The sequence below is a fragment of the Crocodylus siamensis genome, chromosome 4 (assembly GCF_052110815.1).
Source record: "Crocodylus siamensis isolate JL-2025a chromosome 4, ASM5211081v1, whole genome shotgun sequence".
Lineage (NCBI taxonomy): Eukaryota > Metazoa > Chordata > Crocodylia > Crocodylidae > Crocodylus > Crocodylus siamensis.
Window position 1 is genome coordinate 158,690,591 of NC_143398.1, and position 26,532 is coordinate 158,717,122.

General features: G+C 38.9%; 1 protein-coding gene across 2 annotated transcripts in view; it reads left to right on the top strand.

Annotated features, from left to right (window-relative positions):
* Positions 1 to 25,853, top strand: part of IKZF3 (IKAROS family zinc finger 3) — a 68,479-nt gene extending 42,626 nt beyond the window's left edge. For both annotated transcript variants that reach the window (XM_090044499.1, XM_090044500.1), the window contains 3 exons: positions 678 to 794; positions 17,079 to 17,195; positions 22,839 to 25,853. In XM_090044499.1, coding sequence (XP_089900625.1) covers positions 678 to 794; positions 17,079 to 17,195; positions 22,839 to 23,542 — 938 coding nt within the window. In that variant the 3' untranslated portion in view covers positions 23,543 to 25,853. The remainder of the gene's footprint in view (positions 1 to 677; positions 795 to 17,078; positions 17,196 to 22,838) is intronic.
* Positions 25,854 to 26,532: the final 679 nt, after the last annotated feature.

The following is a 26,532-nucleotide window of genomic DNA, read 5'->3' on the forward strand; positions in this document are numbered from 1 at the left end:
CCTGGATATTTCTTTCATCACACAAAGTGCTGTATTTGCTTTGTTCAAACATACCTAGTTAAAAAATCTCAGACATTTTTAGGAATTCTTTATAAACTTAACAAATTTCCTAGGGTGAAACTCATATCCCTTGGCCTCACAAAAATACAACTAATCTATTGGGTTTGGGGGCAGGGTACAAAATCTATAACTGTACCTCAGAACAGGGTGGGCACTTCCAGTTTCACTTTATCTTACAAGCCAGCATGCCAGTTAGTAGAGCATGCCGGCTTGTAAGATGCCGGATAGCACAGCTTTTACTGTATTTTAGTTGATCTAATAAAAGATATCAGATTTACCCTAAGAACCTTGTCTGCCTACATCCTTAAACCAACACAGCTACAACCAACACACCCTGAGTTCTCCTTTGGTGCTTTAGTAGCGTATAGAAGACTTCTGCTGTAGTATGCCAATGGTGGACTTAAAGAATGAAGAGAACCTTTTATGGGTTCTTCATGCCAGAATGAATCTCACTATTAAATAACCTTAATAGTACAAATACAACATTTTATCCAGTTATACAGAAATGTGAAGTATTCTCCAGTTATGAGCTATCAGTAATTCTGTACTAAAATGTGAAATCACAGTGTTTCTTCCACATCTTTTGATTGTTTTGTCCTGCTGTCATTCTGTCCTAGTGGAGAAGCCATACAAATGTGAGTATTGTGGACGGAGTTACAAGCAAAGAAGCTCATTAGAGGAGCACAAAGAGCGATGTCGGACTTACTTGCAGAGTGCTGGCATGTGTGAGCCTGGTAAGTTTATCAAATCACAGTGTTTTGTTTTGTACATTGCAGTGCCTTAAAAGGGGTATCTGGCAAGCTGTTAATTTGCAGCTTGACTATAATTTTCATTACAGTAATTTTCAGTAACCCAAGGGGCTTCAGATCTTATAAAAGGGTCTAGTTTAATGCAACCCTCAGGCAGCTGGTTAAAGAACACGTTTATTTTAATCACTTCTTTATTTCACAGTTACTTTCAGTAAAACATTCAGAACTCTTTGTGCACAGCATTTCTGTAGGTGACATTCACATTAGGTTAAATTAGTTCTATATTAGCACTATTATGGGGTTTATTTTATTGGATGAGTTGGTTCCCATTTTTTCTTAACAGCAGAGGCTCACATCTGTGTGTTCCTTTTACAGATATTTTTCAGTAGAATACTATTGTCTGTTTCCCAATGCATCCCAATATGTAAGGATTTGAAAATTGATTAAAATTTCAGTAATCAAGATTTAGGAGTTAGAAATGAGGTGGTATCCTTAAAATCCTTAGAGTAAATCAAATTTTGCTCTGGACAGAAGGTAAAGGCTTGGGAGATAGCTTTGTTACAGATTAGCTATTCAGAAGTAAATTATTCTAATATTATAAAGCCTTAGTCTGTCTGTATGTCTGTCTATCTGTAGCACTTTATTCTCACTCCTACTGGTTGTTTGAAACAATCAATCAGAGTGCTGCAAGAGCGTTTTGGACAGGAGGCGGTGGTGGTGAAGTTGAGCACTGCCATGATGACAGGGATGGAGTGGCTGGAGTGGGGCGGCAAGTCCAGTGCCACTGGTCACTGCAAGCAGCAGCAACAGAGCAGGGGGGCCAGGCCAGTGCTGCTGGCCTCACCCCACCTCCCTCCCCCACTCCCTGCAGGTGGTGGCAGTGGAGCTGGAGGGGAGAAGCCAGTGCCAGTGGCCTTGCCCTCCCTTCCCACCCCTGCTTCCTGCAGGCGGTAGCAGCACAGGGTGCTGACTGAGGGGGATGGAGGGGACGTCGGGGCAAGCTTCCCCCTTCCCTCCCCCGCCCCTGCTCCTGGGAGACAGCAGCACTCCGTCCCTGCCCCCCTGTCATTCCTCAAGGGCAATTGGCTAGTTCTACAATAACTCTGTATGTGGATTCTCTAACTGCAAAATAAGGATGCTTTGTTGTTCTTTGGTTTAATCCATTTTGAGAGTAGACTAAAAATAATATTCATACATGGAATTATTATGGAATAGCTAATGCACTTTAAATTCACATCTTACCTTAATCTAAATTAACTTTCCAGTGTAGGCAAGACTTTAAATGGAAAATATTGACTAATAATTAAAGAAATGGAAGTATTCATAGTATGTTTAATTCTATTGCACATGGTGGATTATCATAGTTCAGCTTGTGACAAACTAAGTTGCCTGACTAAAGTACAGGGGCAGTTCTATTACCCGCTCTAGTCATATAAGTGCCCTCACTGCAGGAATAGGATTGCCCTCTAGAGACATGCAAATTTTTCCTTATTCATACAATAGCGTGCTTATCTACTCAGAGGGTACAATAAGGTATTTCACTTGGTGAAATAGAACACAAAACTTTTGGATAGAATTCTGTTAGCTGACACATGTTTGCTTGGCATTTGAAGGGAAGCCAGGAAACTGGCATAGTATTCAAAGCCTAGGTTATGCTGCTTTTTATTCTAAATTGAAGCAAAATAAAATAAAAATAACATTATTCTCCTAACGATAGTGCCTAAGATGTGTAATGACCAGAAATAGCTTATTGTTAATGCAGGCAATCTGATGTTACATTTTCTTTAATCCTTATAGTTTTCAGGTGCTAGAATTCCTTTATTGAGAAGGGAACATTTGTCTCCTTTTTAGAAAGCTCATTTGTGGTAACAGTTTGCATCTTTTTTTTTTCTTTTTGCAATCCCAGTACATCAGTTCTGGATTTCTGAAAACATTTCACTGACAAAAATAAAGAGATACCACTCTGCCCTACTATAGCTCCTTTCATTGGGGAATTTCAAAGCACAGTCTTCGATGAATTAAACCCAACTAATGTAGGAAAGTGTTTGTATCCCCCTTTATTTAGGAAAAGAAAGCTTGTGGTTTGTCTTGCTAAAAGTTTACAGAATTAATCAGTAAGCAAAGTCTAACATCACAGAGTTCTGTCTTGCAGTCTTCTTTTGTAACAGCTAGAAAATACTTGCCATGCAAAACAGGCATAAAGGGCCAAATCCTGTTTCACTGTTATACTCCGGAATATATATGTGACTTATGTGGCTACATAACTGCTATCTTTGGCACTTAATGCCTCTGGCACATTGTAGTTAATATTATTTGACTAAAAAACAAGCAGTGGGATAATTGTCCCCTATTTGGAGGAAGACCCTGAATGCAAATCCAAAGCCAAACTGGGTCTCCTGCTTCCTGGGACAGAACCCTAACCATGATGCTTTAGGGGAAGGGTGGGCAATTATTTGGGCAGCAGGGCCACCTAAGGAGTTTCAGTGAGTTGTTGCTGGCTGGGGGAGGGAGATACTGATCCACTGTGATGAAGGGATGGGGGCCTGACCTGGGGTTGTGGGGTTGGGGAAGTGAATTGATCCTTTCTAGCCCCTGGCCCATCCTCCCCCACCCACCACCAGGGACACTGGACAGAGCAAGTGGACGTGGTCTCTATGGATACCAGCCTGGAACCCCTGCAGGCAGAGTATGCTCAACCAGGTGGATGGGTTGGGGCCATGGATGGGCAGGGAGAAGTGTCTGGGAGCAGAACAGGTGGGCAAGGCCATGATCATGGGACAGTGACAGCACAGGGAGGGGGCCCAGGACAGAATTACTATCTTCTCTTCTCCCTGTGTGTACCTGCCTGCAGAACTGGTGCCCATAACAGGGACATGCAGAGAATGGATTGTGGCTGTACCCTGGGCCCCAGCCCTGCACTGTAATTACCCTGCCATCCTAGTCCCACCTACCCATCCCACTCCTGGATGCCACTCTCACTGTGGGCCAAGTGCACCCTGCTCACAAAGCTCCTGGGCCACTCTCCATGGAGACCCCATCCACCCACCCTCCCACTCAGTCCAGCGACCCCAGCAGTAAGTGCAGAGCTGATGGGCTAGGGTGCCCAGGCAGTGGGGCCAGGTCCAGCAGTGGTGGCAGAGATGCAGCCAGCAGCAGCTGGGTAGAATGAGCTGCTGCTGCAGGGGCTGCCAGAAAGCCAAGTCTGTCTGCTGTACTGCTTCTGCTCTACTGTGTTTCCTGGGGACCACGGGACCAGTTGCACGTGACATGGCTCAGGCTGCTCCCTGTGCCTGGGGCGGGGTGTGGCTGAGGTACCCACTGTGGGCTGGATGGCAGGCTGGATCTGGCCCACAGGCCATATTTTGCCCACCCCTGCTTTAGGGCCAAATTATTGGAGGCCTGCTACTGCCTTACTTCTGACAGGTATACTTGGACAATCCTTTTTTGACACAGGTGGAAATAGAATCCAAATGATATGCAAGTGCCAAAAATTGCAATTACAGAGCTATGTAAATGCTACTTGGGTGCAGAAAGGAAAGTAGGATTTAGGCCAAAGTATCAAGCAGTTTACAGGGGGTTCTCAATTTCAGTTTCAATTCAATTACATTTGGTTCTCTTTTTTTTTTCTGAGGCAGAAAACTTAAATGTGTGATTACTTCCGATGATAAAAGTGAAAATTAAGATATTAAATTTCTGCTTGGTTTCTGTGGAGCATTTAAAAAAAGCAAAATTCCCTTAGTGGACATTATTATAAAAATGTATATATTAAAATATCTGAGGGCCTTAGACTGGGCAGCACACAGGCAGACCCCACCAGTCATCTTGGTTTACTGGGGCTATGTACGGTCCTCTCTATTTGGGTTCCAGCCTCTTACAGAGATGCTTGTAGCATAAAAAGTTGCACAACAAAAAATTCAATGATTTATAGAAGTAAATTTCATATGAGTTTGATAGGGTGCTTTCTTTTTAGCATGTAACATACTTCTTAGGGTATCAGTCAAAGTACATGGTGAACTGTGTCAGTAACGTTTTGATTTTCATGACAGCCCATACATACTATAACGGCATTATCATCCATATATGCTTCCATGGTGGCAATCATACTGAGATGTCCAACACTCAGAAGTGTGGTCCTGAGAACTTTATATCTACTGTAGTTTTCTGCTTTACAGTGATTCTCATAATTGGTACTCATTTCAGAAAGGCAACATTTAACTTATCCAAAATCTGTGAAATGCAGTACCTAGTAAAATAGTACAGTATGCCATAAATTGGTCACAGAGGAAATATAAATTTCCAGTACAGTATTATGCATCAGTACATTCTGTCTTTAAGACCTTCACACCTTAAAAACACTGCTGTGTTTTTAATGGTTTTGTAAGTTTTATGAAAAACAGGAACTCCAATCTTGCTGAGGCATTTCCATTCAACTCTCAACTGTTTCGCGCTATAGTAGATCAGAGAAATGTAGGGTGGGAAGAGACCTCAGGAGATTATCTACTCCATCCCCCTATTAGACTGAAGTGGAAGAAGTATATCTAGACCATTACTGATATATGTTTACTTAATCTGTTCTTAAAAACTTCCAATAAATTAGAATTAGATTGGTTTGACATTATTTGTTCTTTATAAATCCATCCTGACTGCTTCTATTATCCTATTACAGTGTTTTTCAGCTATGGTCTGTGGATGCCTGGGGGTCTGCAGACTATGTCTAAAGGGTCCATGAAAGATGCCTGTGATCAATCAAAAGTATCTGAATACGCACACTTAAAATTCAAAGGGGTCCGCACATCCATGCAAAATTTCCAAAGGGGTCTGTATCTTCATTCAAAATGTTTTAGGGGTCCACAAATGAAAAAAGGTTGAAAACCACTGTCCTATTATCTTCCTATGTACTTATAAATTAATTGCTTAGTAATTTGCCCTAGTATCTTTTTGGGTGTCAAAGTAGGCTCAGTGACCATGTCCTTCTGTTGTGCTATTTTTAAAGATAAGCACTGCCTTTAAAATTCTTCTCTGGTTCTCAAGACCTTGCCTGTCTTCCATAAGGTCCTGCTAATGCTTTGGTTAGTTCTTTTAGTATTCTAGGGTGACTCATTAGGTCCTGAACATCAGATTGTTATGTTTTGTCCTCATTCATTTCAAAGAATGTGTGTTGATCACAATTGTTACAAAAAAAGCCTAACTTTAAAGTAATCAATATTCCAACAGTTCCTACTTCAGTGTGTTCTTTCTTCTAATAGAAATGAAATCTTCAAATGTCAAGTCAGTGCTTCTCATGCTGATAATGCTGCTGCTGTTTTTAATGATAGTAGCATCCAAAGGTTTAAGTGGGATACAGATCTCAATGTATTAGGTTTTTTAAACAGTGTCATGGGAGACGCTTTGGAAGACAAAAAGCTACAAGTAAATGTACTAAAGGTGTGCAGGGAATGTGGAAAAGAAGTATGAGGGTAAAATCAATAGGAATGTGTGTAGTAGGTTTGGAGTGTTGTTGTAGTTGTGATGGTTCAGGATATGTACAAGAGAGAAGGATTTTTTTGTGATAACTATTATTGGGCTAACTGGGTTTGTTTACACACGTTGTTAATGCAATTGAGTAAACTCCAGCACAGTTTGTACCAGAGTTTATTGCTCCAGGCATGTCATTTGCATGTGGACCCGGGACCACAGCATGTTGAACCAGGTCGGAACAGCCTGAGCTGGCAGGGGGCCCAGATGGTCAGCTGGCCAGCCCGGGGCTGCTCTGACCTGTCTCAACATGCTGCAAAGGGGTTGGCTATGGCACAAGTGTGCTCCAGCGTGGAGATAGGTATCCTCGTGCTGCCAGCCCTGTCAGCACCTATACGTGTGTTGCTGCTCACTAAATAATGCCACTGCAGGACAGTACTTTTTTTTACAAGTACTAACCTATGGCAGCGTTTATTTGTTTACTGTGGCCTAATAGTGCTGCATATGTAAACTCTGAGACTTTACTACATAGCTAATTAAGCAACTCCACAGTAAACGTCTCTTGTAGACATACCCACTGTGTAGTTGGGAGACCTGTTAGATAGCTTTCAGGCATCAAATGCTCTTCCTCAAGAATATGTGGTTATTTGAGACTGACTGTGACTGTGATAACAATGAGTTGGTTTACCTATGAAGCAAGGGGACACATCAAGATCCTATTCTGGCTTTTTTAGATATTCAGGGGAAAATTTTCAAAAGTACCATAGTTAGATTTTCAAAAGTGATTGGGCACTTAGGTTCCTAAGTTATTTTTGGAGATGGTACTTAGGCACTTTAGAAACTGTTATGTTCAGTCCCAGAATTGGATGAGTATAGTGATTATTACAGAAATAGATCAGCCTTTTTCATTTGTTCTTTTCTCTGAAATCCAAAGAAGGGTAAAACCAAAAGTTCTGGGGTTTTTTTTGGAATGAAAGCCAGATACCTACTTTGCTGTAAGGCACAAAGAACAAAGCTGGTAGCTCTCTTTTTTGGGGCCTGACTTTTAAATATAGTTAACAACATCTGTTTAGACTCCAGACAGGTCCACTTTTTTGGTGTCTATGCATTTTTCCACCTCCCAGGATGACGAAATCTTTAGCCAGTCCAGTATTTTTTATTCTTCTCTTTACTGATTTCCAAACTCAAATTCTAACACTTCTACATCTTTTTATGTTGGATCCATTCCATAGGATCTCCACACAAGTTGAGGAATATTTAATCTTTTTAATGACTGTTGAACAAAATCCATATATCTAAAGGCACATTCAAAAAGCTTAAATGTGATATCATGAAATTGGAAATCATGGAAATCACATACTCTCAATGCCTGTTTCATTCTCTAACATACTTACAGTATGTATCTCACAAGGAAGATGAGGCATATTAATGAATGTTTATAAAGTTCTTTATGGTCTAAGGAAAAAACAAAATATTAATAATGGTAGTATCATCAGAATGCAAAGTATGCTGTGGAAACTTAATGTATTGCTCAAAAATAAAGTGAGGAAGGGCTTTTAAATTATCATGTGAAACAAATGGACTAAAACAAAGGGCAAATGTATACATATACATCATCTACATATACATATATGTGTGTATGTATATATCCATATATATATCCCCGAGAACTGTAGTTAAACAATATTTTCACTAGTGTTGAAGCAATCCATTCTCTTAATCTTAAATAATTTTTCATTCCATGCTAGTTTTAATGTAACTTTTCCCAAATGTAGCATTCTGATAGTATTATTTTAGGTAACAATTTTATTAGAATGTGGCTCAGTCACTGATAACAATCTCTGGTCACATCCTTCTCGTTGCACAATAACCTACCTTTCTGTTCCACCTCCATTATGTAGTGACCACACAGTGATGTGACAGGAAACAATGCCTCTAATTTGAGCTTCACTTAGCACTTTAGGGTTTTGCTAATGATGCCCGCATGTTCTAAAAATTGTAGTCACAGTTACTGTGTGACAGAAACCACATTATGGAAACAATTAATTACAGGCCAAATGATAAAATATTAATGCTCATGACTGGAAGGAATGTACTAGTTCTCTCTCACTATAGTATAATATTATTACTAGTTCATAGACATGGCTCTTTGAAGAAAAGAGCTGTTTCATCTAATGGTTAGAGTAAAGACTGGTGTGGTGGCCAGTAACAATGAATAGCTCATGTTTATATAGTGCTTTTCATCACTAAGTTTTTTAAACATAAGTTATTACTGGGTGCATCTACACATACAATTAATACAATGTGATAAACTCTGGTCCAGCTTGCTTTGGAGTACACTGCTCCCGAGCACAGTGTCTACATTACACCCAGGACAGCAACACTTTGAGCCAGGGTGGAGTAGCCCCAGGCTGGCAGCAGGTTGAGGGGGTCAGCCCTGGGTTCCAAGTAGCAGCGCTGGGCAGTGGAGGGGCTGGCTGGGGGCAAGAATGCTGAAACTGAAGAGCCGTGTGGATGACTGCATGAGCCTGCTGGTAGCCCAGGCTGCTCCCAGGGCCTATCACGGGGGGACGGGACAGAAGGGCCATTTGGCCCAGGCCTCTCATTCACGGAGGAACTCAAATTTAGACTTTTGACGTTGTCTCCAAATGAAGTTATACATACAGACACAGAGATACACTGACAGGATTGGAAGAAGAAGACGTTCATCATACAACTTTAAACTTGTGTCCCATTACCGGGCCACACCACCCGTAGTGCACCATGAATTAATATTTTTTTAATATACCGGGAGCCTCAAAAAATGGAAGTGGCCTGGGCCTCTCTCGAGCTCTGAGAGGGCCTGGCTGCTCCACTCCAGCTGAAAGTACTGCTGTCCTGGTCACCATCCACATGTGCATTGCAGCACAGTAAATAACTCCACGATAAGATAGTACTGTCTCTGACAGTACTGCAGAGTTAGTTAATTTACTGCACCCTAATACCAGCGCAAGTGTACACAGTGATGCTTTATTGCTGATCAAATTAGTCAACTCTGCAGTAAAGCACAGGAGTAGATGCACCCACTGAAATGCAAATACTCCTGGGGTACAACAGCATTTAAAGCTCTTCATGGGAGTCTGAGACACTAAATGAAAAATGCCATAACCAGCTGTAACTCCAAGGCGAGTTTGCTAAGCAGAAAATAGTAATATTTGTTTGAAAGTGGTCAGGCCACAGAGATGATTATATCCTAATCTTGGGACAACTGCTGTAACAAAGAGCTTGACTTTTGTTTCATCTGGAAGACCTCTTCTCATATTCATGACTATTAATTATGAGGGCTGTGGCTAGTACTAGCTAAGAGGGAAGAGTTTTATAAGTCTGTGACATTTGCTGCAGTACTCTTGTAGTTTTTGTTCCTGTTCTTCCATTAAGGTAAATTGAAGCCAATATTATTTGGTATAAATGATGTTTCAAGTTTTCAGTCTGTAGTAAATCAAACTCATTAAGGGTCTAGATTTTTCATCTGTCTGTACTTGCACAAGTGACTTGACCCTCCCTGCCATAAAAGCCAGAATTTGTTTTCACATAGTTGTTGCTTTAAATCCAAGTATTTCTGAACTATCTGAGGGAAATAAATGACAAAGTACCTGTGCAAGCTATATGTAAATTATAGTATTATCTCCATCTTGAAATGCACCATGTGTCCTTGGAACACCTCATGAACAAAGGTAGGGAGAGGGAATCAGGAGAGCTGCACTCCATTCGCAACTTTACCACAAATTATGATCTTGAACACTTTATTTCTTCTGAGCCTTACCTCTTTCATCTATGAAATAGATATAAAGAAACCTACCCTTTGAGGATTTTCTTTGTAACTTTAGTGACAAAAATGCTTCTTGACTGCTAAGCACTTTTCTTTGGTCATTTATTAAATAGTTCACAATGAAGAGGTAAAAGAAATCATTGCAAACCCGATGCTGGTTGAACAAAGCTGCATTGATTACATGTGGGAGGATATAGCAAACCCTCAGCCACCCATGTCATAAAACAAACAAATGGCTTTCTGAAAGTATATTATGCAGAGGTTGGCAAAGATCTTTTAAAGCTTACAAGAATGTGGTATGTTTTCTTAAAAATAAATGACTGCTGGTATGCTGCTAGCATGCAGAAGAAAACCATAAAATAATGAAAGACATATAACAATCTTGAAGATTTGACATTTACAGATGACACAGAGCAAGCTATGTAGGTCAATAATTATTGTCTCTTCAGCAGTCTCTTCTGTGCAGAAAATATCAGTATTACCTCTGTAGGAAACTGTTTGCCTTTTTTAGAGTATAATGTATTAATGTTCCATCAGTAGTAAGTGGCATTTATAAAACAAGTAATGTCATTAAAATGCTAGAGATAAAACCTAGCATGGTTTTGGGGCTGAGTAAGGTGTTTTGTAGTTACCATTCATTACTCCTAGGATTTTGCTGATAGATGTAGGAATGGGAGCTGAGAATGTGTAACTTAAAATAAAACAACATGGAGGGAAGAACTAAAGAGAGGAAATGTAGAAAGTTTGAGTGGTGTACAGGTGCCTGAGAGAATAATAAGAAATAGAAAAAGCAAACAAATTATTATAAATTCCGGTAGGATTTGGGAAGAAAAAACTAAAAAAAGCAGTAATGTTATCACACAGATTTATTATGTTCATTCTTGCTTTGTTTCTTATTCCACTGAAAATCTGGGGGGAAAATGCTCTTAATTGGAAAATATATTATTATTATTATTTGGCTTGTTTTGGGTGTTCATTGGGCACATCTACACATTAGGCCTGTGTGAATCAGCAGTAATTCGATCTGGCTTCGGTTCTGGCTGCTTCGGATGGCCACAATCCAATCCGGAGCTCCAGACCGGGTTTCCGCCTTGATCCGGCCGAAGCGGCTCCGAAGCTTTGGAGCCACGTCAGCGATCCGGCCATAGGGTATAACGGGGAATCAATGAAATATCTATAACTTTGTTGTTTTTGTCTGATTTAGATGAAACTTGCAGGGATGGTAGCCTCTGCTGAGAGCATGAAACCTTCCAAGTTTCAAGAAGATCGGTGCAGGGGTTTGGGGGGAACTGCACTCCAAGCTGCATACAAGCAAAACTCTTGCCATGGGTGACACTGCGTGTGTTAAGGCTCAGCGGGGTGACAGCTGCAGGAATGGTGGCCCCTGCGAAGGCCACGATGCCTGCCAACTGTTCAGGAGATCGGTGCAGGAGGGTTCTGGGGCCCTGTACCCCTAGCTGCTGACAGGCAAAACTCATGCCAAGACCGTGTCTGTCTTGGGGCAGTTGATTCTTTCCTCTCCTTAGCCTGGTTTTGTAGGTGCTAATTGATGCTCGTTAAGTAGTAGCTAGGTCCTGTGTATTGAGCTGGTCCCTGAGTCCCTCGTCCCTGAGTGAATCATTATTGATTGATTGGTGACTGGTAACACAGCAGCTTAGCTGCCAGGCCTGCAGTAGTGTCTGCCCTCCCCACCCCAAGCCAGAGATAGTCAGTCCCACAGAATCCATGGCACGAGTTTTGCTTGTCCACAGCTTGTGGGGCAGTTCCCCCCAAGCTCCTACACTGAACTTCTTGAAACTTGGCAGGCTTTGTGCTCTCAGTAAGAGCTACCAGCCCTGTGGTTTTGACGCCCCTGTGTTGTAACACATAGAAGTGACAGGAGTTTTGCTTTCAAGAATTTGAGGTACAGTTGCCCCCAAACCCCTGCACCCATCTTCTTGAAACTTGCCAGGTTTCATGCTCTCAGAGGCTACCATCCCTGCAAGTTTCATCCAGATCAGACAAAAAACAACAAAGTTATAGATATTTAATAGATTCCCCTTTATACCCTATGGCTGGATCACCAAGGCAGCTCCGAACCACTTCGGGAAGCCTGATGAGGCCAGTGCTTCGACCCAGATGTGCTACTTCAGACCCTGAAGTGTCCGAAGCTTCTCTGGATCCAAAGCTCTGTCCAAAGCCTTGCACAGCTGTACTACACATGTCCCTACTGTGCAGTTGTTACTGTGCAGTCATTTAGTACTTGCTTTAGCAAATATGAGGATTTTTTAAAAAGTACTTGCTTTAGTACTTTAGCAGGTACTAAATGACATCACTAACCACTGTTACCATGCAATCACATCAGCACATAGGTCGATTCCAACCCTACTGAGGTCATTGCTATTGCACAGTAGCATTGGCATCATGGTTTGTGCTCACCGATGCTATGTCACCATAGCGAGCTACATCACCGTAGCTCTGCTACGGTGATGTAGTATCTCATGTAGATGCTCCCATTTTATTCTTACTGTTAATACAATGCTGCTTTATATAAAGAACTCAAGTTACAAGCTTATTGGGTGTGGGTTTTTTCAGAACGTGGTTGGAAAACTTTCAAAGATAACCTCCAGGATGCATAAGCAATGGTGCTGGGAATTCAGTAGAGCTACTTTTCCTCCTAAATTAGTGTTGAACCAATATCCCAGTATGGTGCCGTCAATTGCCAAATTATTGGATGCTCCAGCTTTTGGATGAGGTATAAACTGACATCCTGGCATTGAAGATCTTATGGCACTTTATGCAAGAGTTAATCCAAAAGTCCTGGTTAAAATCCAACTTAGTTAATTACATTGTGTCTGTCTGTCTTTCCTATGCAGTTTCTACTGTTGCTGATATTCTGTCTTTCTCACATTTTCTCATGAAAATTGTTATGTAGTATTTCTATACTGTCTGATGCTAGAAAAAGCTGAATGCTAGCACCCCATAAAGTGATCTTTGTTTATATTTGTATTGGTTTTTTAAGTTTGAAAGGCTTGTTGGGACAATTTGGAAAAAAATCACAATAGAAAAGTAATTATTTTTAAGGCACCATGAATGTGGTCTCTTTGAGTTTATCATATAAATCAATGGGGTTGTACCCCCATGAAACCAGAGAAACACATGCATGAATCAGACTCTGCTATCCTATGAGTCATAGTCATAGCTAGATTTCAGGCCTGGAACAGTTTGATACTGAGCACTTATGAAGCACTTTACATTTTCAAAATGCTGTATAAACATTAAAAAATAATTAAAGTTGAGGTTTGGTGAGTCATGCTTAGTACTGACTGAAACTCATTTCATACTACTGACAGTAACAGTAAACAAGTAAGTATTAACGTATTTTGAAATGAACAAAAAATGCCGCACAATAGCTTAGAGGAGGATGATACTGCATTTTTGGTACATTTTACATTATTTCTACTGTTGCATTATTGGCAACAAAAATACATTGGCCTACATCTAATACCTCATAAAGGGTGAGTCTACACATACATTAATGCACTTTAGTTAATGTGCATTAAATCTAGTGCCTCCATTGTGAGGTACTAGGAAAATGCACATTATAGGCATCCATGCATGTTCTCTAGATGTGGAGGGAGAGGCTCTTTAATTACAGCAGCTCCAAGAGCCCCTTTAATTAAATCACCCAAAGCATCTTGTAGATCAGCATTACCAGCTTCAAAATGATGGTGGGGGGTGCTTTATCTAAACCTCATTCAACAAGCTTTAGATAAAGCACCCCCACTACCATTGTGAAGCACAGGGATGCTGATACACAAGACAAGGATGCTAGCTGGAGCATGGTCGCTCCAGCATACTCGAATGATCAAATCTGCTCCACACTCATGTATAGGTACCTTATTAGCCTGACTTAACATGTGTTAACTAAAGAGCATGGTTTTTAAGTGACACTTAGGGCACCTATACATGTGACGGAGCTCTATTCTGGTATGTGCTAATTAGCACATGCCAGAGCAGACTCGATTAATCGAGTCTGCTGCAACTCTGCTGGAGTGTTCTAATTAACTCACTGTTAATTAGAACACTCCAGCAGCCTACACATTGCATGTATTCAGTGTCCCCACATTTCAAAATGGTAGTGGGGGCACTAATTAAAGCTTATTGAATGAGCTTTAATTAAGCTGTCCCCACTGCCATTTTGAAGCATGGGACACTGAATACATGTGATGCTGTGGGCACTTTAATTAGAGCGGCTTTCAGACGCCCTTAATTTACATTAGCTTATTTTAATGTGCATTAACTAAATAGCACATTTTAATGATGCTTTAATGTATATTAAAATAGACTAGTGCTTATTAAAGTGTAGATGCACCCAAAGTGTGTTTAAGTCATGGTAGAGTTGGGGTGCTATTGTAGGTATGATGATCCAGGAAAAATGAATCAACTGTAGAGTTGGGAGGGTATAGACAAGACTTTGGGTACCAAGTACCCTCCCTTGGGTCTTAAGAGACCTGTGAGTGATAAAAAAAATATCACTTACAAGAATTCTTGCCACTTGGCAAGTCTGCATTACTTTAAAAGTGTCTGTGTTCTTCTTTCATGATAGATTTCTTTTCTGTCTTAACCATGCACCAAATACTTGCAGTATCCAGCTATGATACTGTAAAATTAAGTTATTCCATTATAGTGAGGTTGCCATGGTCCAACCTGCTGTGTGATCTTGTGAAAGTAACTTCCCCTCTCTGATCCTCTTTTACCACTCCTTCTTTTCTCTGATTTCCCTTTTAGACTGTAAGCTCTTTGTGTCAACATATGTCTCCTATTACATTATTTGTATAATTCTATGTGCGTGCTTTTATTCTAAGGTAAATGATAACTAGCCCACAATATCTTGTCCCTCAAGGAAAGACAGGTGAGCTGCTGTGGATTACCTTTCATTAATCATGAGGTAAGAGCATGCATGCAGGCAGGTACAGAAACGTAGCTGTAAGGTCTGACCCTATTTACTTTTTGTGGCAACTTGCTCATGTGTCCATGCCTTTAATGTTACTGCATTGCCTTCTTTTGATTTCCATCTGTGACCTCAGCAAAAAATGATAGGGCGAAATAAAGTCATACCACTCATTCAGTTTCTGTTGGCTAGAATTTACCAAATGTTTGATCTTTCTTTTTTTTTTTTTTTTTTTAACTCCAGTACCTGGGAAGCTGGGGTATATTCACTACCATGGGTATAACTAAGAATAAGGTGTCTATGAGTTTAAGATATCATCTTCCGCAGTATTTTAAGGGGCACATCAGTGTTGATTTCTGAAGGGTCCCTGGTCTTATAATAGAGTCAATATACAGTTCATGTACTGCTGTTCTGATAACTGTTGTGAAATCCCAACACATCTCAAATTATTGATATTAAAAATATTTTGTTACTTTCCATATTAATTATAAAAATGATATTATGTTTATATTTTTTATGCCCTAAATTTTCTTCAATTCCTGCAGTAACTAATTACTTTTGTCATTCTCCTAATGGTGGTTAGTGCACAGTCATTTAGTACTTGCTGAAGTACTAAACCAAGTACTTTTTTTTTAAAATCCCCATTTTTTTAACACAGGGGTTTTCAGTCTTTTTGGATTAGTGTACTCCCAGCAAGCCGGACATGGAGTGGCAGGGTGGCATGCGGCCAAACACAGTGACAGCAACCATCGCGTGCAAGCATCCCCTGCCCCCTGCAATTCCAGCTGAGTGGGTGGTGCCTGCACAGCAGCGCAGGGTGGTACATGGTGGCACTTTGTCCTTGCCCACCCGCGTATACTCCCTAGGGCCTTTTCAAGTACCCCTGGGTGTATGTGTACCCCCAGTTGACAACCCCTGTTAAAACACGTTTATCAGGTCATATAGCATATATTTTTTTGAGCAGTTATGATACAACAACAACAACAACAACAACAATAATAAACAACCTGTCCCTGTGGAGAAAACTAAATTTTAGGGGGAGTTGCAGCAGTTAAATTCAAAATGAGTCTAGCAGTACTGGGATGAGGTGGCAAACATAATAGGTTTAGCTTGTCCAATCTAAACGTCTGCACAGTCTCTGTGGGGTTGACAGCATGCATGGTGTGAGATGATGAGCACTGGCTAGTACACCTAGAGTCTTACTTTAAAAAATGGTAAGTTACTTAAAATCATCAGAAGCCACTAGATTAAGTGAACATTACATAGACAAGATACCTGCATGGTGTTCCTATGTTTATAGGTTTGGAGCAATTTAATAATTTTTAAATAGCTCTGAAAAACTGATAAAAATATTTTGCAAAGGTAGAATATGGCCAGTTAATTTCAGCTGTAACAAAAAAATTTTTTTTAAAAGATAGTGGATTCTATGCTGTTATCATTTAGATGGTCTTTTTTCTAGAACCTGGAAAAAAGTGAGGAGGAAATTAAGTTTTTATTGGAGGGTTAATTTTTATAAAAAGAAGAGAAATATAACTTATGTGTAAAGAGATCCTTTACTTGTTTCTTTGTGTCTAGCTTAGTAAGGAGCCCTGTTCATGAATAGTATTAAAGGAAATGTATTTTTGGTATATGACAAAGAAATTGAGTATCTCTTTTTTAACTTGTCTTGAAGAACTTTATTGGTCTGCAGGTGTCACAGAGTGTTACTTAGAACCAAAAGAAAGATGAACAGAGGTTATATCCCCATCTATATTTTGTAACCAACCACGTCCAGCCTGTTTATTTTACACTTCCTCTTGCTAATGAAGATATTGGTTTTGTATGGGCTATGCTCTCCTGCATGAGCTTTAGAGCAAGATTTGTATGTGTTTCTGTGCTTGGTTCCACTCACCGCAACTGGTGCCCAAGACACAAGGAACAAGAACAACAGAAAAACAACAAAACAAGTTACATCATATCTCCAAACTGTTTCCTTCCAGTTAATGTGGCAAACTCTGGAGTTAAAATCATTCATCTCTTCCTTTTTTTTTTCTTTTGACCTACGTCTTTTTTCTTTTCACATTTTCCAAACTAGCAAGCGTGGAGGCAAGGCACATCAAAGCAGAGATGGGGAGTGAAAGAGCACTCGTGTTGGACAGGTTAGCGAGCAACGTGGCAAAGCGAAAAAGTTCAATGCCTCAGAAATTTATTGGTAAGAATAAAAGTATTTTCACATGCTGCAGTTAAATACGTGAGGGTTGTTAATCAGCAGAACAGTAGCAGTCTTGAAGGACTTTTGCTAGTTCATATTTTATTTAAACAGGGTAACTTCTGTTTTCCATTATGTTTATACTTACTGCCTATAGGTATTTGATAGACCTCAGAAATTTTTCAATTAATTAAATAAGAAATAGAGATAAATTAATACTGTATTTTGTATACATTAATATTATTTATAAATACACATTTTTCTAGTGCATTTTTCAAATTGAATATGTTTGAAACTCAGTCAGGCTTTTGCTGGAAAAGAACTTAATGACTTGATCCTGATAGGTGCTGAGTACCCTCCAGCCTTTTTGTAGGCAATGGAGAATGTACTCAGTACCTTCTTGCAGGGGGCAACCAGCACTATTCAGAATTATGCCCAAAGACAGGAGATTATTTAATTTTTGCAGGTCATTTTAAAAAATATGACCCTGATAGTGTCAAACTCTTTCTTGCCCTAATTAAACAAATATTTCTACAGAACAATTTCATAGAATTTATTTGGGACTGAGTTTTATTCAGTGTTCTGCAGATTGGAAATCTTAAACAGTAAGGTTAGACATAACTTGTTGCTCTCTGTTATTAAACTTTATAGATGCTTTCATATCATTTCAGCTATATTGAAACTTGAGCAGTCAGCAATCATTTTTAACAAATATCAGAGAAACATATCTGACTATAGTTTATAATATTTGTTTGCTAAACTAGCTATGATGTTTCTGCAGAAATTAATATAATTTTAAAACACATTTACTTTTGAAATAATGGTACTACTTTGTTCTTGTGTAGCTAGAGTTCTTGTGAGTTTATATAGACAGCTAAATACCATAGTATTTAAATTGAAGTAGATAACCAATCCTAAAGTACATTTTTAAATAATCCTAAATTTGATGGCAATTTTTCTATCTCCATCTATGACAGATGCTGTTATTTCTTTCTGCTGATCATATTTCTTTTATTTGCCTTTAGCAAAAATAATATTGAACCTTATTTTTGGACTATATGAAGCCATGTTCTACATTACAAATTTAATTAGCCAGCAGTTATGCAAGTAGTGTTAATATTGTCCCAGACATTATTTTTTTCAGGGCATGTATATGGAATAGGATGATTATTTTTCTTCATGTACATTTTCTGTTCCAAATATTGCCCTTGGTAATTTTGGTTCATGCATGTATTGCAGGAGTGGAGGGGGGAACAGGGAGAAACTAGTGGTAGTAATCAACTGTTAGAGAACTTGAGCAGCTTCTTTTAGACTGGTCCACAACTGCTTAGGTACCAAGGATCCCTCTTGAACTTGTGGACTCAAATTTTCCAGATCTTAGGAAGTTAAAGGTAGGCTCCTAAATCCACATGTAGATGCTGAAATAAAAGTGACTTGTCTATCAAAGGCACTGAGCATATTAAGCTCACATTGGCTTCCGTGATCTAGCACATCTGAAAATGAAAGCATTGTGCAATATTTGGCTACTGAAGTAAAGATTTAGAAGAGCCTACCTTTAGGTATCTAGATTTGAAAATGTTGACTGGGTTTTAGGCTATGCAGGCTACATTGTGACACAAAAAAAGCATGAAAACAGTGCGTCTCATGTTCATCAGCACTTTTCTTAGCATTAGGAGTAGTTTTAGATTTTTTTTTTCTATTGACAGGGGGTGATTCCTGTGAGGTGCTAAACACCCTTTTACATTTGGGGCAAACAAACACATAGCCATGTTCTGAACTTTGACTTCAGTGGCACTAAAACATATGCATAAATGTAAGCATATGATAAAGAGTTGTGCTGGATGGGGTCCATGTGTTCATCACCTTGCAGGAAGGAAGCCTTTAAAGATTCTTTGTAGTGTTCCAATAATGGAGTCTGTTGATAGCACATGTTGAGGCTGTGGTATGAAGAAGAGATTTTGTGGACAGGTTAGAGGGACAGTGGTGGTTCTCATCACGACACAAAGACATTGATTCCTGAAACAGCTTGCCAAATCTCATTTCTATGAAAAAAGCCTGCTGATCAAAAAGTGTACATTGGCACTTCCTTAAGTAGATGATGCTCTGGAGACTTACACAATCATTATTTTAGGACAAATTCCAACCTGTCATGTAAATGGTTCTAAAATACAGCTTCTCTCATTCTGCAGTAGTAGCCACACTGCATAAATAATTTTTGTGGGTGTGTACAGCTACAATTACTAGTAAATATGCAAACAGGGAAACCATATCCCTGACAGCTCTAACCTGCTTGATACCATTACTTTGTGTTTTATTATCTGCCTTTGGCTTTCACCTGAGTTTTGAGAGAACAAATATTTGGGTGGAATTTTTTCATCTTGCCCTTCCCATTTTCCCACCTGGTTTCTATTGTGTATGCCTTTCTACCAAACTTGCAAACTCTGTCCCTTCATAATTCCTAATTAATTTAATGTTCCAGGAAAAAAAATGGCTGAGTAGAACTGATGCCCTGTAAAATTAATGCAGAGTGGGATCCCTTTTGTATAAACTAGCTCTCCCAAGTGACTGTCCTGGTGACATCTCACTCCTAAATAGAACTTACAGTGGTCCAGATTCTCAGCTGGTATAAATCAGAGTAACTCTGTGAAAGTCAGTGACATTGTGCCAGTTAAACTGAGCATTTAACCTATAGCGTGCTACTTGTTTCTTCCTTATATAAGGTCCTTTCCATTTTGAGTGCATTATTAAAAATATATTTGTCACAAGTGGTAAAAGTGCTATTGTAGTTTTGGCACTTCAGCAGTTACCACCAACTCTTTGTGTCAGGTAACTAATGAGAAATGGCCTGCCTTGGTTAACAGAGCAACAGGATGCAGGTTAACTCCCTGTTTTCAGGGTCTGCACCTCATCAAGTTGCAAAAATCTTCATACCACTGTAGAGTAAGCCAGCATCACCGAGCCAACACATGGGTATGTGTCATATACTGTACGATCATATGTGAATTCTGAAGGGGAAAGTTTTGCACTGTGCTGAGGTAAAAAGATAAACGAGCAAAGATTTTTCTTAAACCGGGTAGTGCATTACTTAGTAATTGAAGAGTATGCGACACTGAATTTAGTTCTTAAATTTGGTTACAATTTTAGTATTTCATAAAATCTTTGTCTTCCTGTGAGAGCAATATACTCATTTAATCCACAGGTATCACTAGCATTGTTCCACAAGGTTGTAAAAAAGTGTATTGCTACTTTGTAAATCCATGCCATTGTTAATTTATGTAATCCTTGTTCCCAACCTGCTGTTCTTTTCCCTCCGGTTGCTGTCTTTATTGAATTGGGTTTTGTTCCATCTTTTATCAGATTTTAGCAACGAGTTGACGTTGACATAAACCAAAGCCACAACAGAGAAACTTAGTCCATTTGCCTATAATTTGGTGACCTTCCAGGTCCCTTCTGGCCCATTGTTTCTATAATGTTACATTGTCATATTTTAATTTGTTATAAATAAACATATTAATTTTGGGGACTTTTATTTCCTATGATTGTAAAATCTGATAGTAATCCTACTTAATAGTAGATTATAAAATATGTAATACCTTTTGTCCCCCTGTGCTTTACAAATTAAACAACTTCATACACTACTGTCTCTAGGGATTCTTTGACGCCTGCTGAGATGGAGCTGCTTCTAGTATAAAACATAGTAGCTTTTCAAAGGTACAGAGGAACACTGAACAGCCATTTAAGTCCAAAGAATGAAGAAGGATATTCTGTCTAATCAATGTGTCATTGGGGATTTTAGGGAAGCAGAATGAAAATAACTGCAGTGGGAATTTGAGAGAGACATCAGGGCTCATATTCCCCATGGAAAAAATACTGTGAGATTTTTCAGTAACCATAAGGGGGCAAGGCTTTTGTTTCATGTCTTATATGACCACTGAGTTTTAATTGTGAGTTTTACAGTAAGGTTCTGTATATTTTTGATTTGTTACTTTTTTAATTTAATTTTTAATTAAATATTCTGTTCGTCTAGCACTGGTGTTATGAGTCATCCAAATGTGTTATACCATTTTGGTTCCTTCTGAGTAGAAGCTGGATCATAAGTTTTGTTGAGGGTTGGAAGCAGTTACATTCTTGTGGTTCACTAACCTTTTTTCTAAGTGTTGTATAAAAGAAACGTGAGCTCCTGGTTTTGCTATCTTTGCAGTGAAACCTGATGAGTTTCATATACATTGAGTCATAATGTTGACAGGTGACTGATAAACATCTGTCCTATTCAAGTTACCGTAACTCAAAAATTAGTGGATCTGATGTTTGCAAGTCACTTGCACGTGAACCTTCAGGCTTGTCCCTTTTGTTAACTATGAACAATTGTAAGCTCCATTTAACCACAGAATTCAGTTATGTATTTCTAGACATCCAAAAAAAAAAAGAAGCTATTTCTGCCTCCTTTGGGATGCAACTTTTTTCTCTCTTTGCACCTGGCATATAGGGGCAGTACCTGTTTGGGGCAGTGCTATCTTTCCTTGTCCCATCCCTGGCTATCAGGTCTGCAAGGAAACAGGTGTGTAATCCTTTTACCCTACTGTTATTCCCACCATGCACACATCCTCAGTGCACACATCCTTAACATAACCAGAGCAGGGACAGTTTTTGCTCTCCTGTGTAACTATTATAAAATAAAGTCCTATATTAGGTGACTAAAAATATATCAGGTATTTTCTCTACATGCGTACCTTCATACATGATTATTATATCTATGGTATATAACAGCTTTCTCAGAATTAAAAGTAAGAACCTTCACTCCTAGGGAGTCTGTGCAGTGCTGTGCATCTAGGTTGGGAAGATGCAGAAATACTTGTTAACTTAAAGTTATTAAAATATAGTGAACATACCAATAATTCACTGTGTTACTCCCTTTTCACGCTATCATAACTGCATGGTCGGTAGTTGCCCTGGCATAAAACTGAACTGAAGAATCAGGTCCAAATGGAATTTAAAAAATTGCAAGTGAAAAGTTTGGTTAAGGATTTCTGTGCAAAAAAAATGGGGGGCAAAATCTTTCCATTACCCCTACATAATCTTGTCACTGGGGTACTCCAACTACTATGTTTATAAGGAGACAAATAAAAATAAAATATATCAAGTGTGTAAAAATCAATAAACAATATAAAGAAAATCCAGTTAGACACTCCTGTTTGCTCTCCCTGTTATAGGAGGGTATGGTTTCTGAGGAGATGATTTAAAACCTAGATGGAATATTCAAGGATCCTAATAGAACATTTTGTTTATGATTGACACTTTTAACAGCTTTTTCACATATTGATGCTCACGTTTTATATTTAAAAACAAGTAGCAATTTTGAAATCTTTGAAAAGTTTTGCTGAAATAATTTTTTTCTCTGAATCCTGGACCAAGCAAAATTCAGTGATGGATTGGCCAGGAACACCAGGTTGTTAAATTAACATCTCTATTACCAGAAACTTCTGATTTGGAAAACCACTTCACTTACACAAACAGCATCCTTGATCCAAGGAGCAGACAGCTAAATTCAAATCTTTCTTGTCCAGGGACTATTGTGATATAGAAAAGTATCCTAAAATGTGAAGACAGAATTCACTCAGTAAATTTAATTTCTTTTTTCTCTTGCAGGTGAAAAGCGACATAGCTTTGATATTAATTACAGTTCAAGTTACATGTATGAAAAGGAAACTGAGATGATGCAGGGACGTATGATGGACCAAGCCATAAATAATGCCATCACCTACCTTGGGGCAGAAGCACTGCGTCCTCTTGTGCAAACCCCACCAGCTCCCACTTCTGAAATGGTCCCTGTCATCAACAGCTTGTATCCAATACCACTCACCCGCTCTGAAATGTCAAATGGCAACTCACAAGATACAGAAAAGAGCCATGCCCACCTGAGAGACAAAAGTCTGTCTTCTGACAGAGGTCTTTCCCCAAACAACAGTGGTCAAGACTCCACAGACACTGACAGCAACCATGAGGAGCGCCAGAATCATACCTACCACCAAAACCAAATGATACCTCCCCAGGTCCGCAATGGCCTCCAGTCCTTGAAGGAGCTCCCAAGGTCATATGACATCATCAAGCCACCAACTATATGCCCACGTGATGCCTTTAAGGTCATCAATAAGGAAGGTGAAGCCATTGGGGTCTACAGATGTGACCACTGCCGTGTCCTCTTTTTGGATTATGTGATGTTTACCATTCATATGGGATGCCATGGATTCCGTGATCCTTTTGAGTGCAACATGTGTGGCTACAGAAGCCATGACAGATATGAGTTCTCCTCACATATAGCACGAGGAGAGCATAGGGTGTTACTGAAGTAAAAGGATTATTTTTTCTAAGACCAGAACATGGGTATTTTAGATTTATTGGGATTTTAAATGTGTCTAAAGTTACTTAAATATTTTTGTGGCAGTTCCAAATATGTTAGTGTCCCTCATAGTTGCAAAGTACTGATGGGACTTTTCAATTGTTACTAGCAAACAGTATACTGTAGCATCTGTGCCTAGATACTATGGTGACTGGCACTGTATAAGCACCAAAGATAGAAATACATTTTGTATTAACTTTATTTTTGTGGAAACTAATAGCAGCATAAGAAGATTTTACATTTTATATGTGTATATGTTAGAACATTTGCTTTCAATAATAGCAACATGTTAATTTTGTTGTATTATGAATGAAATACAGGTAAAGTACTGAACTAATACTTATAAAATGTTGAAACTCAACACAAAAGGTTGCTAATCCATACTGCCCTTGTCCTGGGCCTGTCAGAACCACTATATTCTAACCAGTAATTCACAAGAGAGACTTTTTGTGGGTGTTTCAATTCCTAAGGTCTTCCTAAGTGGCTAAATTAATAAAACACAGAAAACCCATATCTGGGGAGATGGTATCATATTCACTTTTAAATGTTTCCCCCAGAGCCTTAAAAAATGTATGGCCCTACTACACTTTCATTTTATTTACCCACTCTGATCACTTTCTTTAAAATGTCTTTCCACTCACCTCTCACTCAGTAATATTAAAATAAGTAGTGTGTGCTATTTTAGGGTTTAGGGTTTTTTTTTTTAATTATTGTATTTTTTTGGCATACTCAGTGAGACCATTTGTTCACTGCTGTGGAAAGTCAATAGTGAAACTAACATTGACTTTACTTGGTGTAGAATCTGACTCTGAAACAGTAATATGCATGCAAACTCCCATTTATGCAAATAGATTTTTTGCCTATGTCAGGACTGCAGGATTGGGCTGCGTGACATTACTGTACCTCAGGGAACAAATAGGTTCATACAGAACAGATTACAAGAGTTTTGTACTTAAAAAACAATGTCCTAATAAAGAAAATGTAATGAATAGAAGGTAAAAGTTCTTATTCTCATCTCACTCTCACTGGTTTTATGCCAGTGTAACTTGACTGGTTTCAGTGATATCATTACTGCTTTATAACACCATGAGTGAAAGCTAAGCCCCAATTTTATTGGACCAGATGCTGCTCTCTTTTACACACGTGCAACCTCATGGATGTCAGTGGGTCTGTACAGATGAGCATAGAATTTGACCTAAAGTATGCTGGTTTTAGAATTGCCACAGTCATAATGTCCTAGGAAATATTAACAGTAGGTACCGTGAGAATCTTCATATATGAATGTGTGGGAGCTGACAATTCAATCACGCTGTCTGGTTTTACGTGGGGATATCCCTCTGAGTGAAATGTGCTGTTTTGCAAAATGAGTATTTACAATTACTTTGAAGCCAGCTTTTAAAATAGTTCTTTAATCATTGTTCTGCAGCTGTATTATTAGTCACTGTTCTGAAGATGTGAATTTGATAACATTTTTGCTGAGTGTATGTTTATTCTTTTTTTAAAAAAAAAAACTTTCTATAATGTAGAATTAGACTTATTCTGATGAACTTTTCCATCACTGAGTATTTTGTATAAGTATTTCTTTTGTACTTTTCAGTGTTATTGTATCAACTGCTGTGTGATGCATTTCAACTTTTTCACTAGTCCCTACAAAAGTAGTAACTAGTTCTCTGAACGTATGAATGGGCATCAGGAAATACTAAATTCTAACTGCCTCTGACATTAGCTCCTACTGTGTCCTTGGATGTGTCACTGACTTAGGTCTTCATGTGTAAAAAAGGGAATGAAAATATTTACTCTTCCTGATTGGGGTGTGTGTAGAGATTAATAAGTTAAAGTTTGTAAAGTGCTAAGAAGAGTATTACAAAAATGGTAATATTGTTCTCTCTCTTTTGGGGAGGTGGGGAAGATGATTTTGCTCACTTTTATATTTAGCTGTGTACATAGTTGTAAAATAGTTTTAGAAATCTCTTTGTACCAATTAACTTCTTATTACCAGGTATCTTTAATGAACAGAGAGGATGTTAGTTCCAGCTCCTCCAACTGCTAAACACATTATTAATATAGCACTACTGCAGAATCTTTCAGTTGAGTAACTTTCAACTTACACCAGTGTAAGATCAGATAGAGGTCCTTAGGCTCTTGCAAAATTATGTTAGCCACAGTGAAACATGTCTTTAAATGACCATCCAAGGTGTCAAAATCAAAATATGATCACTTTACAGAAATGCTGTCTTAATAAAGCAAAATTATGATCAGCAAAATATTTGGAGTGGTTTGTTAAGATAGGTTTGCCCAAAAAAGGGTGGGGCAGAAACATACTGTATAGTGCAAAAATGCAGTTTTCTTCCTTATTTCCTGTTTAAACTAATGTGAATTGTTAAACAGTTTCAGTCAAAAGATGGCTGCATTTTCATGGAGAAAGTGATCAATAGATACATGCCACTGTGAATGAAAATGTTTCTCATCATGGTTAAACTTAGAAAGATGAATAAGAAAAATTATAGCAAAGTGTAACCTTGTCTTTAGCACAGGAAGCTCTTCAGGCTGCTATATATATGTCATAAAATACCACCAGTTTCTTTCCCACACCACCATAGAATCCTTGAAAATTACTTTGCAGAATTTATTCTCCCACTCTTCACTTACCGCCAACTGTTCAGGCAGGGCTTTAACCACCTACCCATTATTTCCCAGATTAGGTGAGCAATCAACCACTGAACCTGTGAAAAGTTCAATTTGAACAATATTGACAGAGTTTTGAAAGAGGAAAGACAGAGGTTTCACAATATCTGCCCTAGAAGGCAAAATTTTCCCACCACAGCTCAGGCAAAATGTTTGTTCAGATATGCTACACCAAAAGAAATTGTTGTTCATTGCATTGACCAGACCTAATGAGTAATGATTATATTACAGATCTGCTGCTGAAAAATCAAGGTTGTT